At 33.5% G+C, this 12,797-nt stretch overlaps 1 protein-coding gene across 1 annotated transcript in view; it reads right to left on the reverse strand.

Moving 5' to 3' along the window:
- Positions 1–12,797, reverse strand: part of CCDC88A (coiled-coil domain containing 88A) — a 122,887-nt gene that overhangs the window by 37,433 nt on the left and 72,657 nt on the right. The window contains exons 12-15 of the mRNA XM_061168685.1: positions 12,226–12,370; positions 8,914–9,098; positions 3,462–3,599; positions 1,024–2,094 (exon numbers count right to left, since the gene is read on the reverse strand). Of these exons, the coding sequence (XP_061024668.1) occupies positions 1,024–2,094; positions 3,462–3,599; positions 8,914–9,098; positions 12,226–12,370 (1,539 nt within the window). The remainder of the gene's footprint in view (positions 1–1,023; positions 2,095–3,461; positions 3,600–8,913; positions 9,099–12,225; positions 12,371–12,797) is intronic.

A 12,797-nucleotide genomic window follows, 5' to 3' on the forward strand; every position in this document is an offset into this window, starting at 1 on the left:
CAACACATATCCATTAACTTTTTAATAATGAACTAGAACCTTATTGCACATTTCTTCCTATGAATATATGTTGGATATAACACCCTTCTCCCACCACAAGCACCCCCCTCCCAGTGGAAGAGGCCTAAGATATTGAACTGAATAACTAGGGGGAATTCTTAGAGATGGGACCAGGAACCTATTGTTCATGTCTGTAAGACTGTAGAACAACAGAAAGAAAAAAAAAAAAGAAAGGATAATAATGGTCCCTTCTCAATGCCTCTTTAGCAGAAAGGCATATTTCCCAATGTGAGCTTCTGTCAGAATGCTAACTAAGATATTTTTCAATTGAACTTAAAGGGTTATCATATATAGTATAGCATAGGGATAGCAAGTAAGAGCCAAGCATGCTATCTCCTGAGCTATACCAACAATTTATTGCCAATCTACTCATAAATTTCAGAATTCTTCTCAACACACAGATCCAACCAACTACCAATTGTTCAGCGTTGACCTTTAAATTCAATCTGATTTGCATTCTGTAGCTTAGAAGTCAAAATTCAAGGGGCTTTGAAGTCTGAAAGATCTGGATTTAAATCCAGGAATCCAAATCTACCATTGTGGTCTTAAGTAAGTTACTTAATATCTCTGAACCTCAGTTTTCTAATCTAATGGAGATAACACCTATAAAGGATTGGCTGTAAAAACTGTCCAGTATTTGGCACATTCAATAACTAGTAGCTATCACATTCAGTAACAGTTTTGATCAAAGGTTTTAATATTACTCTGAAATAAAAGTATAAAATTATAATGTAATAAATAAGTCTGATAACACATGTAAACCTTATTATTACAATTTCTTTAAAAATACAATTTACATTTGCTCCTTAGTTTAACAAAAGTAGGAAACTTGGAAACTGCTTCTAATTCTAAATTTCTACTTTGAACCATAAATAGATGATGCAAATTACTGAGTTAAAACTTAAAGAGCCCTGAGTTAAAAATATAAAAATATTTGTCTGAAATTTAAGTAACTATATTTACCTCTCGTAATGTAACTAAAGTTTTTATATCAATAGTTGCTCTTTTCACAAGCTCCTTATTTTCTTTCTCTAATTCTTTCAGACGAATGCAGGATTCTTTATAAATACCAATCTCTTTGAAAAGGGTTTTGTTTTCTTTTTCCAAATTTCCAATTTTCACATTATTTTCTTCTAATGTGATATCTTTTATTTCTGCTTGTTGTCGGAGTCTCTTATTTTCCTTCTCCAGTTGTTTCTTATCCTTTTCCAGTTGAGAAGTCTCTTGTTCTAATGATTTGTTTTCTTTTTCTAGCTGTTCTAGTCTTTTGCTAGATATTTTTAACTCTTCTAGGTTTTTTTGCAATGTTTGATTTTCCATCTCTAAGTCTTGTAGTTCACTTTCCAACTGCTGAATTTTTTTATTGCTGTTTTCTAGAGCTTTCTGTAGCCTTTGATTTTCTGTATCTAAACCCTGGTAGCTAACCTCTAAGCGTTCTGTTTTCTTGAAAGATGCTTTCATGAGCTCTAAACCTTTCTTAAGTTGTTCTTTTTCACTTTCCAGTTCTTTGTTTTCTAGTTGTAGCTGAGCCATTTTCATGCTTGCACACTTCAAAGATTCTACATTCCTTCGCAGTTCTAAGTTTTCCTCATCAAGCTGGGAATTCTCTTTCTCTAGGGATTCTAACTGAAAACTAAGGTTTTTAAAGCTATCCAATGTTTTTTTAAATTTCCTATTTTCTCTTTCTAGCTCTGAATTTTCTTGTTCTAAGGCCTCAATTTTTTCACAAGTAATTTTTAAATTGGTTATCTTTTTCTGTAACAATTCATTTTCTTTTTCAAGATGATGTAACTCATTTTCAAGTTCTTCTGCTCGTTCTCCTTTTTCCTTATAATGTTCCAACTCTTTTCTGATTTGCCTTTTTTCAAATTCAATCTTGCTTAGCTTGCTACTGGTTTCCTTGATAGATTCATGGAGAATTTTATTTTCTTTTTCAATGTCTTTCACCCTTGCTTCAGCACTTATCTGGGAGCGCTGCCTTAAGGAGGACACAGTTTGATTCAGATGTTCATTTTCCTGTTCCAATATTTTAATCTAATTAAAAAAAAGAAAGGAGAAAATTGAAAACTTAACTGAACATGAACTAAATATTTTAACTTACATAGTTTTCCCCCCTCCAAAAACTAACAGGGAAATCACCCCATAAAAAGGTGCTAAAACCGTCTACCTTAATTTTAATTCCAACAAATATTTACTGAGAGATCACCATGTACATATACTGCCATGTCTTTAAAGTTCACATCTTTAGGGAATCCATAATGTAAAGGAATGGTTAAGAGAAATGTATTGAATATTAATCAAAATGATCTTCAGATCATTTATGGTTACATGTTTTAAATTCAAATATGAGTACAGGTGAAATGTACATACATATCTTCTTGAAGATACAAGCTTTTACGTTCATTCAATAGATTTCACAATGCATATACACAGTGAGTCCTCAGTAAATACACTATTTGCTATATGTGCATGTACATTGGTGTGTATTTGTGTGTATTTATTCCCTAGAAAAATTCTAATTTTGAAACATCAAAATAACAAAATCTCTGGTACATTTTAAAACTAGTCCATCCAATTTATACCATGGCCTACTGTAATGGTTCTTAAAATTCGGTGTGTAAAACAATCCCGAGAACCTTGTAAAAGTAGAGATTCATGCTTAGCTCTAGAATTTTTCTTCTGTAGCTCTATGGAGATCTGTATTTTTATAGGTGGCCTGAGGACTATACCTAGATAATACAGAACAAATCATTTTACTTCTTTTTTTTTTTTTTTTTTTCCTTTTTGGCCACACCGTGCAGCATGCAGGGTGTGGGATCTCAGTTCCCTGACCAGGGATCAAACTCGTGACCCCTGCAGTGTAAGCGCAAAGTCCTAACCATTGGACTGTCAGATAAGTCCCCATTTTACTTCTAAAAATTAGAAATTTTAAAACAGCCAGTCACTTAATCTATTCAATTCTCAGTTTCCTCAAGCATAAAATGAGAATAACCAATAAACACTTGAAAGCAAGTACGAAAATATCCAAGATATGTGCTGCCACCACTTGTCCCTCCTTAGTGGGATCAGAGTAGAGCTGCATTTCACCCCAACTTCATTCAGGGACTTTAAAATCTGCAGTTCTATTCCACTGACACTTGAAAGCAATTCAAACACAGGTACCACAAAATTTTATACCAGATAATTATTAAGCACACTGGCAATTTAAAAAATTCTAAGCTTTCCCTTCAACTTGCCTAAAATGCATGGGATAGAAAATGAGGTAAAACCATAGTTATGTTAAAATCTAAAAAATTCTAAAATATTTCCATTTAACATTATTATGAACATTTTGCACAAGCTTTAAAATAACTTGTGTTAATAAATTTTAAAATATGTTGCTTAATAGGAAATTTAAGAACCTGTCTCTCTGAATTTTCTCTAAGTGTTTCAATTGTTTTTTCAAGCTGAGCTTTCTCCTTCATTAGATCCTTGCTTAAATTCTGACAATTCTGAAGACTTTGCTTTTCTTGAATAATTTCATTTTCAAGAATTTCAACCTGGAGAAAATGAAATCACAAAACAATATATCATTAAATATTTCACAATAGTGGAAACATGTAAAAACAAAAGCTAATCATTGAATAAAGGATAGAACACAGTTTTAATACTCAAATGGTGAAATTTAAGAATTTCACAGAAAAATTCAAGTATTGACAACATTCCAAGCTAATTTTAGCAGCTGTATAAAACGTACAGAACATGACTATCTTTCTTATCCTCTGCATCTTTGAGGGCAAAGTTCTACTTCTAAACACAAACATAACTAAATATATACACACGTGCCATATGAAGAATGTACAAATCTTATTGAAAACTCTCTTGGCTTGAATGGATTTGTAAAGTGAAATTTTAATTAGTCAAGGAATTTCAGTGCTCAAGAAGGAAAAGGTGAGAAAATGAGGAAACAAGAAGGGACTTGGATTAAAATAAAAAGAAAAGAGAAAGAAAAAAGGAGACTACTAGAGAAAAATAAGGTCTGAACAAAACTCCAGCAAATACTTAAATTATACATTTAAATTTATTGTGAATTACACATTTTAAAGATATAATAAAGTATGAGGTTAATAAGTATGAAAAAGCAAATTCAACTTCAAAATATGCCGAACTATTGATTTCCCATTATATAACATATTCAAACCAGGTAATAAAAAAAAATAAAGAAGATTTGGGTATGTAAAATACTCCACTTCAAGTTTAAATATTACTTAAATCCTTATGTTAATAGTAAGGAACTCTAAGAAGTAATATCTCAAAAGCATCAAGTCACAAATATAATTCAATAACTCAATTCAACATTAATTTACACAATCAGGAAACTTTAAGCTATTAATAACTAATCTGGTTCTCCCATTATTGATTGAAATATATGGATAGTAGTTATTTAATTAAATGCATCTGTTGTGTTATGGAATTCAAGTGAAACATTCAGCTTACAAAAGATATACAATGAATTGATCAAAAATTGCTGGAATCATAAGAATTTACTAATTAGACTTTGAAGCTAATTTCAAAATCAAATTTCCAGATCCAATTATAGTGACAAAAATAAAACTGTTCCAAATTCTAAATGGTCACTCTTACTTTAACACTATATTTATTGTGAAATACTTATTAAGATTATTTGGTTAATGAACTAAAGATGATGCAAAAATGTTTTAAAAGAGTAAAATCTTGCAAGAAAATCAAGGAGTCTAGTCTATCTGCATTATCAAAGGCAGTAGTTCTCAAGGCATGGCTCCAAAACAGCAGGATAAGCATCCCCTAGGAACTTGCTGGAAATGAGAATTCTTAGCCCCCACCCCAGACCTACCAAATTACAAGCCCTGGGCATAGAGCTCAGCAATCTGTACCTTAACAAGTCTTGAAAGTGATTCTGAGGCATACCTGTTCAAAACTACAGGTCTAAAAATTAGAGGGATTTTCATAACCGAGTCTAGAAACCCAGGATCCATCGAAGGAAAAACTAGACATGGCTGACTACAAATAGAAATAAAAATTAATTCATAAGGACACATGTATAAGAATATTTATTACAGTATTGTTCACAGTGACCAAGAACTGGAAACAAAAGTGAAAGCACATTTTAGAGAGTATATGTGATGGGAGGGGTTCATGATAAAAATATCAGGTATGCTTTTATAATATGATTTCTATTTATGTATTGTGTGTGTGTGTGTGTGTAGGCAGAAAGATATGCAAAAATAAATTACTTGGTCTAACTGTCCCACAATTGGAAAATAGAATATCTCAGAGATATTGTGGGTTTGGATCCAGACCACCGCAATGAAGTAAATACCGCAATTAAATGAGTCACATGAATTTTACGGTTTCCCAGTGCATATAAAAGCTGTGTTTACACTACACTGTAGTCTATTAAGTGTGCAATAGCATTATGTCTAAAAAAACAATGTACACACCTTCAAATACTTTACTGCTAAAAATGTTAACCATGATCTGAGCCTTCAGCAAATCATAATCTTTTTGCTGGTGGAGGGTCTTGCCTGGTTGTTGATGGTTGCTGACTGACCAGCGTAGTAGTTGCTGAAGGTTGAGGTAACTATGCAATTTCTTAATATAAAACAATAAAGTTTGCTGCGTTGACTGACTCTTCCTTTCATGAATGATTTCTCTGTAGCATGCAATGCCATTTAACAGCATCAGAACATTTTTCAAAATTGGAGTCAAAAATTGGAGTCACTTCTCTTAAACATTGCCACTGCTTTATCAACTTTATGTAATATTCTAAGTCCTTTGTTATCATTTCAACTATCTTCACAGCATCTTCACCAGTAGATTCTGTCTCAAGAAACCACTTTCTTTGCTCACACATAAGAAGCAACTCCTAATCCATTAAAGTTCTATCATAAGAGTGCAGCAATTCAGCCACATCTTCAGGCTCCATTTCTAATTCTGGTTCTCTTGCTATTTCCTCCACATCTGAAAAACTTCCTCCACTGAAGTCCTGAACCCCTCCAAGTCACCCATGAGGGTCAGAATCAACTTCTTTCAAACTCCTATTAATGTTGTTACTTTGACCTCTTCCCATGAATCACGAATGTTCTTAATGGCATCTAGAATGGTGAATCCTTTCCAGAATGTTTTCAATTGACTTTGCCCAGATCCATCAGAGGAATCACCTTCTATGGCACCTATAGCCTTACAAAATATATTTCTTAAAGAATAAGACTTGAAAGTCGAACTTACTCCTTGATCCATGGGTTGCAGAATGGATGTTGTCTTAGTGGGCATGAAAACATGAATCTCATTGTAAGTCTATACCAGAGCTCTTGGGTGACCAGGTGCATTGTCAATGATCGGCAGTATTTTGAAAGGAATTTTTGTTTGAGCAGTAAGGTCTCAAAAGTGGGCTTAGAATAGTCAGTAAATCATATTATAAACAGATGTGCTGTCACCCAGGCTTTGTTGTTCCACTGAGAGCGCACAGGGAAAGTAGATTAAACAGAATTCTTAAGGGCCCTAGGATTCTTGGAATGGTAAATGAGCACTGACTTCAATTTCAAGCCACCAGCTGCATTAGCCCCTTACCAAGAGAGTCAGGCTGTCCTCTGAAGCTTTGAACCTAGGCACTGACTTACTCTCTCTAGCTATGGAAGTCCTAGACAGCATCTTCTTCCAATAGAAGGCTGTTTTGACTACGTTGAAAATCTACTGTTTAGTGTAGCCACCTTAATTAATTATATTAACTAGATATTCTGGATAATTAAATACAGCTTCTACATCAGCACTTGCTGCTTCCTGTTGTACTTTTATGTTATGTAGACAGCTTCTTTCCTTCAATCTCACAAACCAACCTCTGCAAGGTTCAAACTTTTCTTCTGAAGCTTCCTCACCTCTCTCAGGCTTCAAAGAATCAAAGAGAGGGCATTGCTCTGGATTAGGCTTTGGCTTAAGGGAATTTTGTGGCTGGCATGTCTTCTATCCAGACTACTAAAACTTTCTCCTTATCAGCAATAATGCTCTTTCACTTTCTTATCATTCATATGTTCACTGGAGTAGCACTTTTAATTCCCTTCAAGAACTTTTTCTTTGCATGCACAACTTGGCTAACTGGTGCAGGAGGCCTATCTCTCAGCCTGTCTTGGCTTTCAACACGCCTTCTTCACTAAGCTTAATCATTTCTAGCTTTTGATTTAAAGTGAGAGATGTGCGACACTTCCTTTCACTTGAACACATAGAGACCACTGTAGGTTATTAACTGGCCTAATTTCAATATTGTTGTGTCTCAGGGAATATGGAGGGCCAAGGAGAGGGAGAGAGACAGGGGACTCACCAGTCAGTGGAGAAGTCAGAACACACACACCATTTATGGGTTAAGTTCACTAACTTACATGGGTGCAGTCTGTGGCACCCCCAAACAATTACAATACTAACATCAAAGATCACTGATTAGACATCACCATAACAAATACAATAACAATGAAAGAGTTTGAAATATTGTGAAAATTACCAAAATGTGACACAGAGACACGAAGTAATAAACAAATGCTGTTAGAAAAATGGTTCTGATAGATTTGTCTGAAGCAGGGTTGCTTTAAACTTTCAAGTTGTAAAAACCACAATTATCTGTGAAGTGAAATAAAGTAAAATGCAATAAAAAAAAGGTACACTTGTATTTCTGTTCAAAGTCTAGTTAAAATTCAGGTTTCATAATCCCTAAATTGTGGTATCTAAATACCACTTCCCACTAAAAGGAACAAGGGCTTTTTGGAGAAACAGCTGTTTTCAGGACTGAGGCAGGAAATGTTTAAGAGAACACTTTGTCATGGTAGAAAGCAAGGAAGCTCTCCAGGAGTGCTAAGGTCGTGTCATAAGGATTCAGGAAGCAGCTTAAAGAGTTGGGAGAGTAAGAAAAATAAATACAGTGTATTAAAATACTTTAAATATTTTTAAATCCATGAGTTCATAACGACACTAAAACAAACAACAAACTCACTCATTAACTATCTCAGGAGGATATGAGAGAACTGACTCATTACTAGGAAACTGGTAAATAAAGGTAAAGAATCAAACATTCATCCTACTTTACCCCTAAGAGCTGTTCTCAGAGTAACCAGTGGTGGTTTTTTTTTTAAACCAATAGTTTTTAAAAAGAAAAGTTTTTTCTTATAGAAATACTCTAGCTACCAAATTAAGAAGGGATGATATAATATCAAGATTTTGTAACCTCTGATTAATTCAGGGATCTAAGCAAATGATTTTCTATGACAACTAACATCACAGAAAGAGAGACAACCAGACATGTGCCACCTGTTTGAGGTTTCTTCAACAGAAAACTTTCTAGGAAAGAAGAGTCAATCTATAGACTAAAAAAGACTTAAGGGACACATCAACTGATTGAATGTACTGATCTTATTTGGATTCACATTCAAATAAAATATTTTTTAAAAATCTTAATAGATTTGGAAAAATTTAAATGCTGGCCCAAAACTATGATTTTTTAAGTGTGATAATGTCAGTGTTCTTTTTTTAAAAACTTCCTTACTTTTTAGAGATTTATACTGAGATATTTATTGGTGAAATAGTACGACATCTAGGATTTACTTCAAAATCATCTAGTGGCTGTTAGGAGAGTATCAAGGGTAGAAGTAAGACTGGCTATAAGATAATAATTATTGAAGCTGAATGAATTCATTCACTTCACACTTTGTAAGTTTGAAATTTTATATAATAAGTTAAAATAATATTGAGGGTACACTAAAAGCTGGAAAATAAATGTTCTATCTCAGTGCTATTTATTTATACTTTTACATATACTTTTTTACATTACATTAAATATTAATTTTTATTTACCTTCTTACTTAGTCTTTGATTTTCTTTTTCAATTTTCAGGATCTTGGAAGTGGTGCCTTCTGCAGAATCCATAGTACTCCGAAGCTCTTCTACAGTTTTTGTCAAACTCTGATTTTCCATCTCCAACTTCAACAACCTACTTGATGTCAATTCATTTACCTCATGACCCAAGGATTTTTGTGGTGCTATAATATTGAAAAATACATCACTGGTAAAACTATGTTTACTCTTCACTATTTAAAATATTTAGTGTAAATACACAAAATCACCTGGTCCTTAACTTTATAAAAAATTTATAAAGTTATGCAAGATAGACACAATAAGAAAAGAGATATAAAATACAGGTAAATATTGAATTTCTAATGCATCCATAAGCATTCTAGTGAAAAAAAAAGTACAAAATTTAGACTGAAGTGACTAGACTTTCAGTTCTAGTTCCATGAGAAATTAACTTTAACCTCAATGACTCTTAGGTTACTTTGACAAAATATAGTTATTACCCTGTGTATCTGAGAGAGTCATTGTGTGACTCAAATAAGAAGTATAAAGCATATCCTACACCACGCTTTCACAGATAAAGGAAACCAGTTTGAGGGGGGAAAAAATCCTAATCTGATTCTGAGAAAGGCAAGACAGTACTATACACTGGTCACTTCAAAAAAGTCTTTCTCTAAATGAAGAATCCTGGCTAATTATGTATAAACAGCAACATGCAGTCCGTTTTGCCAACAGAAATCATCTTTCTAAGTAGCTTTCAGCATTCTATTTTTTAAAATAAGAAAACTCAGTTTCGACTTCTGTAAATGATGCTCTCCAGTAAGCCAAAAATAATTATTTTTAATAACCCTATAACAGACTCATTAAATATTTTGATGATATAAAAATATTAGGATTTACAAATGAAATATGACATTTAGAATTTATTTTGAAATCCTAGACTTCAGGAAGGGAAATAAACAGAAATACAGGAGGGAATTTCTGGGTCTGTCTACTTTTGCGTACGTTTGAAATCCTCCATCATAAAAAGCAAAGAAACACACACACACAAACATGTAGCCACACAAGTCATACATTCTTTTAAAAATTAGGTAGAGTAAAATATCCCCTAGATTTTAAGTAAAGAAAGCCTCAATTCTTATTTCAAGCTTTTGTTCTAGTCAGCACATTGTTAATCTTTTATTAAAAGCTAGTATACTAGGTAGTCATTGACTTTTTATAAATTCCATTAGTTGTCCAAGTCTTCTTAAGTACAACTCTAATTGCATGATTTGAGGTCATGCACTTCAATCAAACAAGATCAGGCTACAAAACATGATATGCCTTAATAAAGCTTTCAATACTACATGCTTTGAGGAAGCTTCCAGTCAGACTACAAAGACTTTAAAAGGATACTTACGACACATTTTTAACATGGGAGATTGTCTACGTTATATTCTTAGATGAAAAAAGGAACCTTAATTGTATATACACACTGATCTGCTGATATAAAAAATAACCCTGCGTGTGTAGGAAAATTCTAGAAGCAAATTTTGTGAAATGTAAAAGCCAAGAAATTATTAGTGACTTTGATTTCCTTCTTTATATTTTTCCAGAGTTTGCAAATTTTTTAGAAAGTCCCTTGTATAGTTAAAAAAAAAAACTATGCCACACTAAATGAATTTTATGTTCTATGACCCCCGCAAAACAACTGTGATATAATGATAATAATAATAATAAAAAACACTCAAATGCTTACTATTTACTAGGCACAGTTCTTTTTTTTAAAAATCTATTTATTTATTTATTTATTGGCTGTGTTGGGTCTTCGTTTCTGTGTGAGAGCTCTCTCTAGTTGTGGCGAGCGGGGGCCACTCTTCATTGCGGTGCGCGGGTCTCTCACTGTCGTGGCCTCTCTTGTTGCGGAGCACAGGCTCCAGACGCGCAGGCTCAGTAGTTGTGGCTCACGGGCCCACTTGCTCCGCGGCATGTGGGATCTTCCCAGACCAGGGCTCGAACCTGTGTCCCCTGCATTGGCAGGCAGATTCTCAACCACTGCGCCACCAGGGAAGCCCTAGGCACAGTTCTAAAGGGCTTCATTAACAAATTCAACCCTCACAACAACTCTGTAAGATAGTACTTACTATTATTATCCCCACTTAACAGGTGAGAAAACTCCTAACAGTGTTAATTTTAACTAATGTAATAGTAGAAAACATTTAAGTCTGAATTGTTTTCTTTGTAACTCAGTTCACATGGAATACAGTAAAAAAGTTCCACAAATATTTTAAGTAACACATCCCAGAAAATTCATTCTCAGCTGAATATAATTACTTACTATGAAGTCAATTTACATGGGGTCCCAGAATCCGGAATTAGGTTCTGAAGTGTAAAATTAGGAAAAGCCTAATAGTAATAAATATGATGAGTCATCTGTAGAAGTAACTTCTTTAAGCGCCAGGTTATAAGCTCTTTCAGACCTTATGTCTACCTCACCACTATATCCTCAGGGCCTGGTATAATATTTTACACATGGTAGGTGCTTAATAAATATCTGCTGAAGGAAGAAAAACAGGTATAATAATCTAAATACTGGGTAACTAAGGAATTAGGGAACCAGTCTAATTCAAATAAATGTGACCTGGGTATAATTTAAATAAAGTATTGTATAGCAGTATTAGCAAACTCAAAGCTTTAACACAAAAAGCCACATTGTATGTGTGTGCCCCAGCTTTAATAAAGAGGACAAGTTAATGTGGAGCCTAGGAAATAGAGCCGAAAGTTAAAAATTTATCTGGGGTCTTTCATTACCTCCAGGGTATAAATGGTAGGTATAATCCTAAAATCCAACATATTGATGAAAGTAGCCATAAAGATCCTTAACTTGTTTTATTCTGGCTACATATTCACCAAAGAATATTCCCACTGCATTCTGATTTCCTATTTAGGTTTGTCTAAAGTCAAAGAACATGGTGACCAGCTAATGATTTTTCTTTTCTATTTAGTAGATGGCTGTATCTCTCAAAATAAAGTAATAAACTGATATCCCAGTTTATTGTGATATGAACATGAAATTGTGCCTAAACAACTGATCGAATCTGCTACTGCACTCAAAGTTGAGTTGTAAGACATGCAAAGATAAGGACCAGACCCAGGCATGTGGAAATTAACATATTACTCTGTGAAATTCTATCTAGGGAGATATGTGGCCTTTTGCGACATCTCCAACCAGGGAAAATAAAGAACAGCAATGAAATATCCAGAAATGTAAGCATAAATACAACTTCATTTATTCATTCATCCATTTAAATAAAAAAAAAAGAGTATTGGAAATACCTTCAGAAAGTTCACTAGTTCTGGATATTTGTTCCAGCTCCCAGCCAAGATGTAATGATTCGTCCATACTTTGTTTCTGTGCCATTTCCAAAGTCATATTTTCTTCCATTAATTCTTCAATCTTTTTTCTATCCATATCACGCTCCTTTTTTATTGGCAGGGAGTAGGGAGAGAAAAGAAAGCTAAGAAACAGTACAATTTCAAGCTAATATTTTATTACTTATAACTTTCATTTATCAGAAACTGTATAATGAGATAAATTGTGAGTTCCTTAAAACTGTCACAATTTGAAGCTAATAATTAATTATTACTGCTGGTCACTAAACTGATCAGGTATCTGACATCCTTTTATAGTGATCTTTGGGGACACTGAAAACACCTCTTCATAGTCATTATATTGTTTTAATGATATAACAAATGATTTCTGACCCAATGATAAATTTTAGCAAATAGTTGTATTTCTATATTCTAAAGGAGTGTTTGCACAACGGCTTATTAGGGTTTTCTGAAAAACAGTAGTCAAAATTAATAAATAATACCCCTCTGTAACAAAAGCAGAAATTTCTACTACT

The sequence above is a fragment of the Eubalaena glacialis genome, chromosome 14 (genome assembly GCF_028564815.1).
Source record: "Eubalaena glacialis isolate mEubGla1 chromosome 14, mEubGla1.1.hap2.+ XY, whole genome shotgun sequence".
NCBI lineage: Eukaryota > Metazoa > Chordata > Mammalia > Artiodactyla > Balaenidae > Eubalaena > Eubalaena glacialis.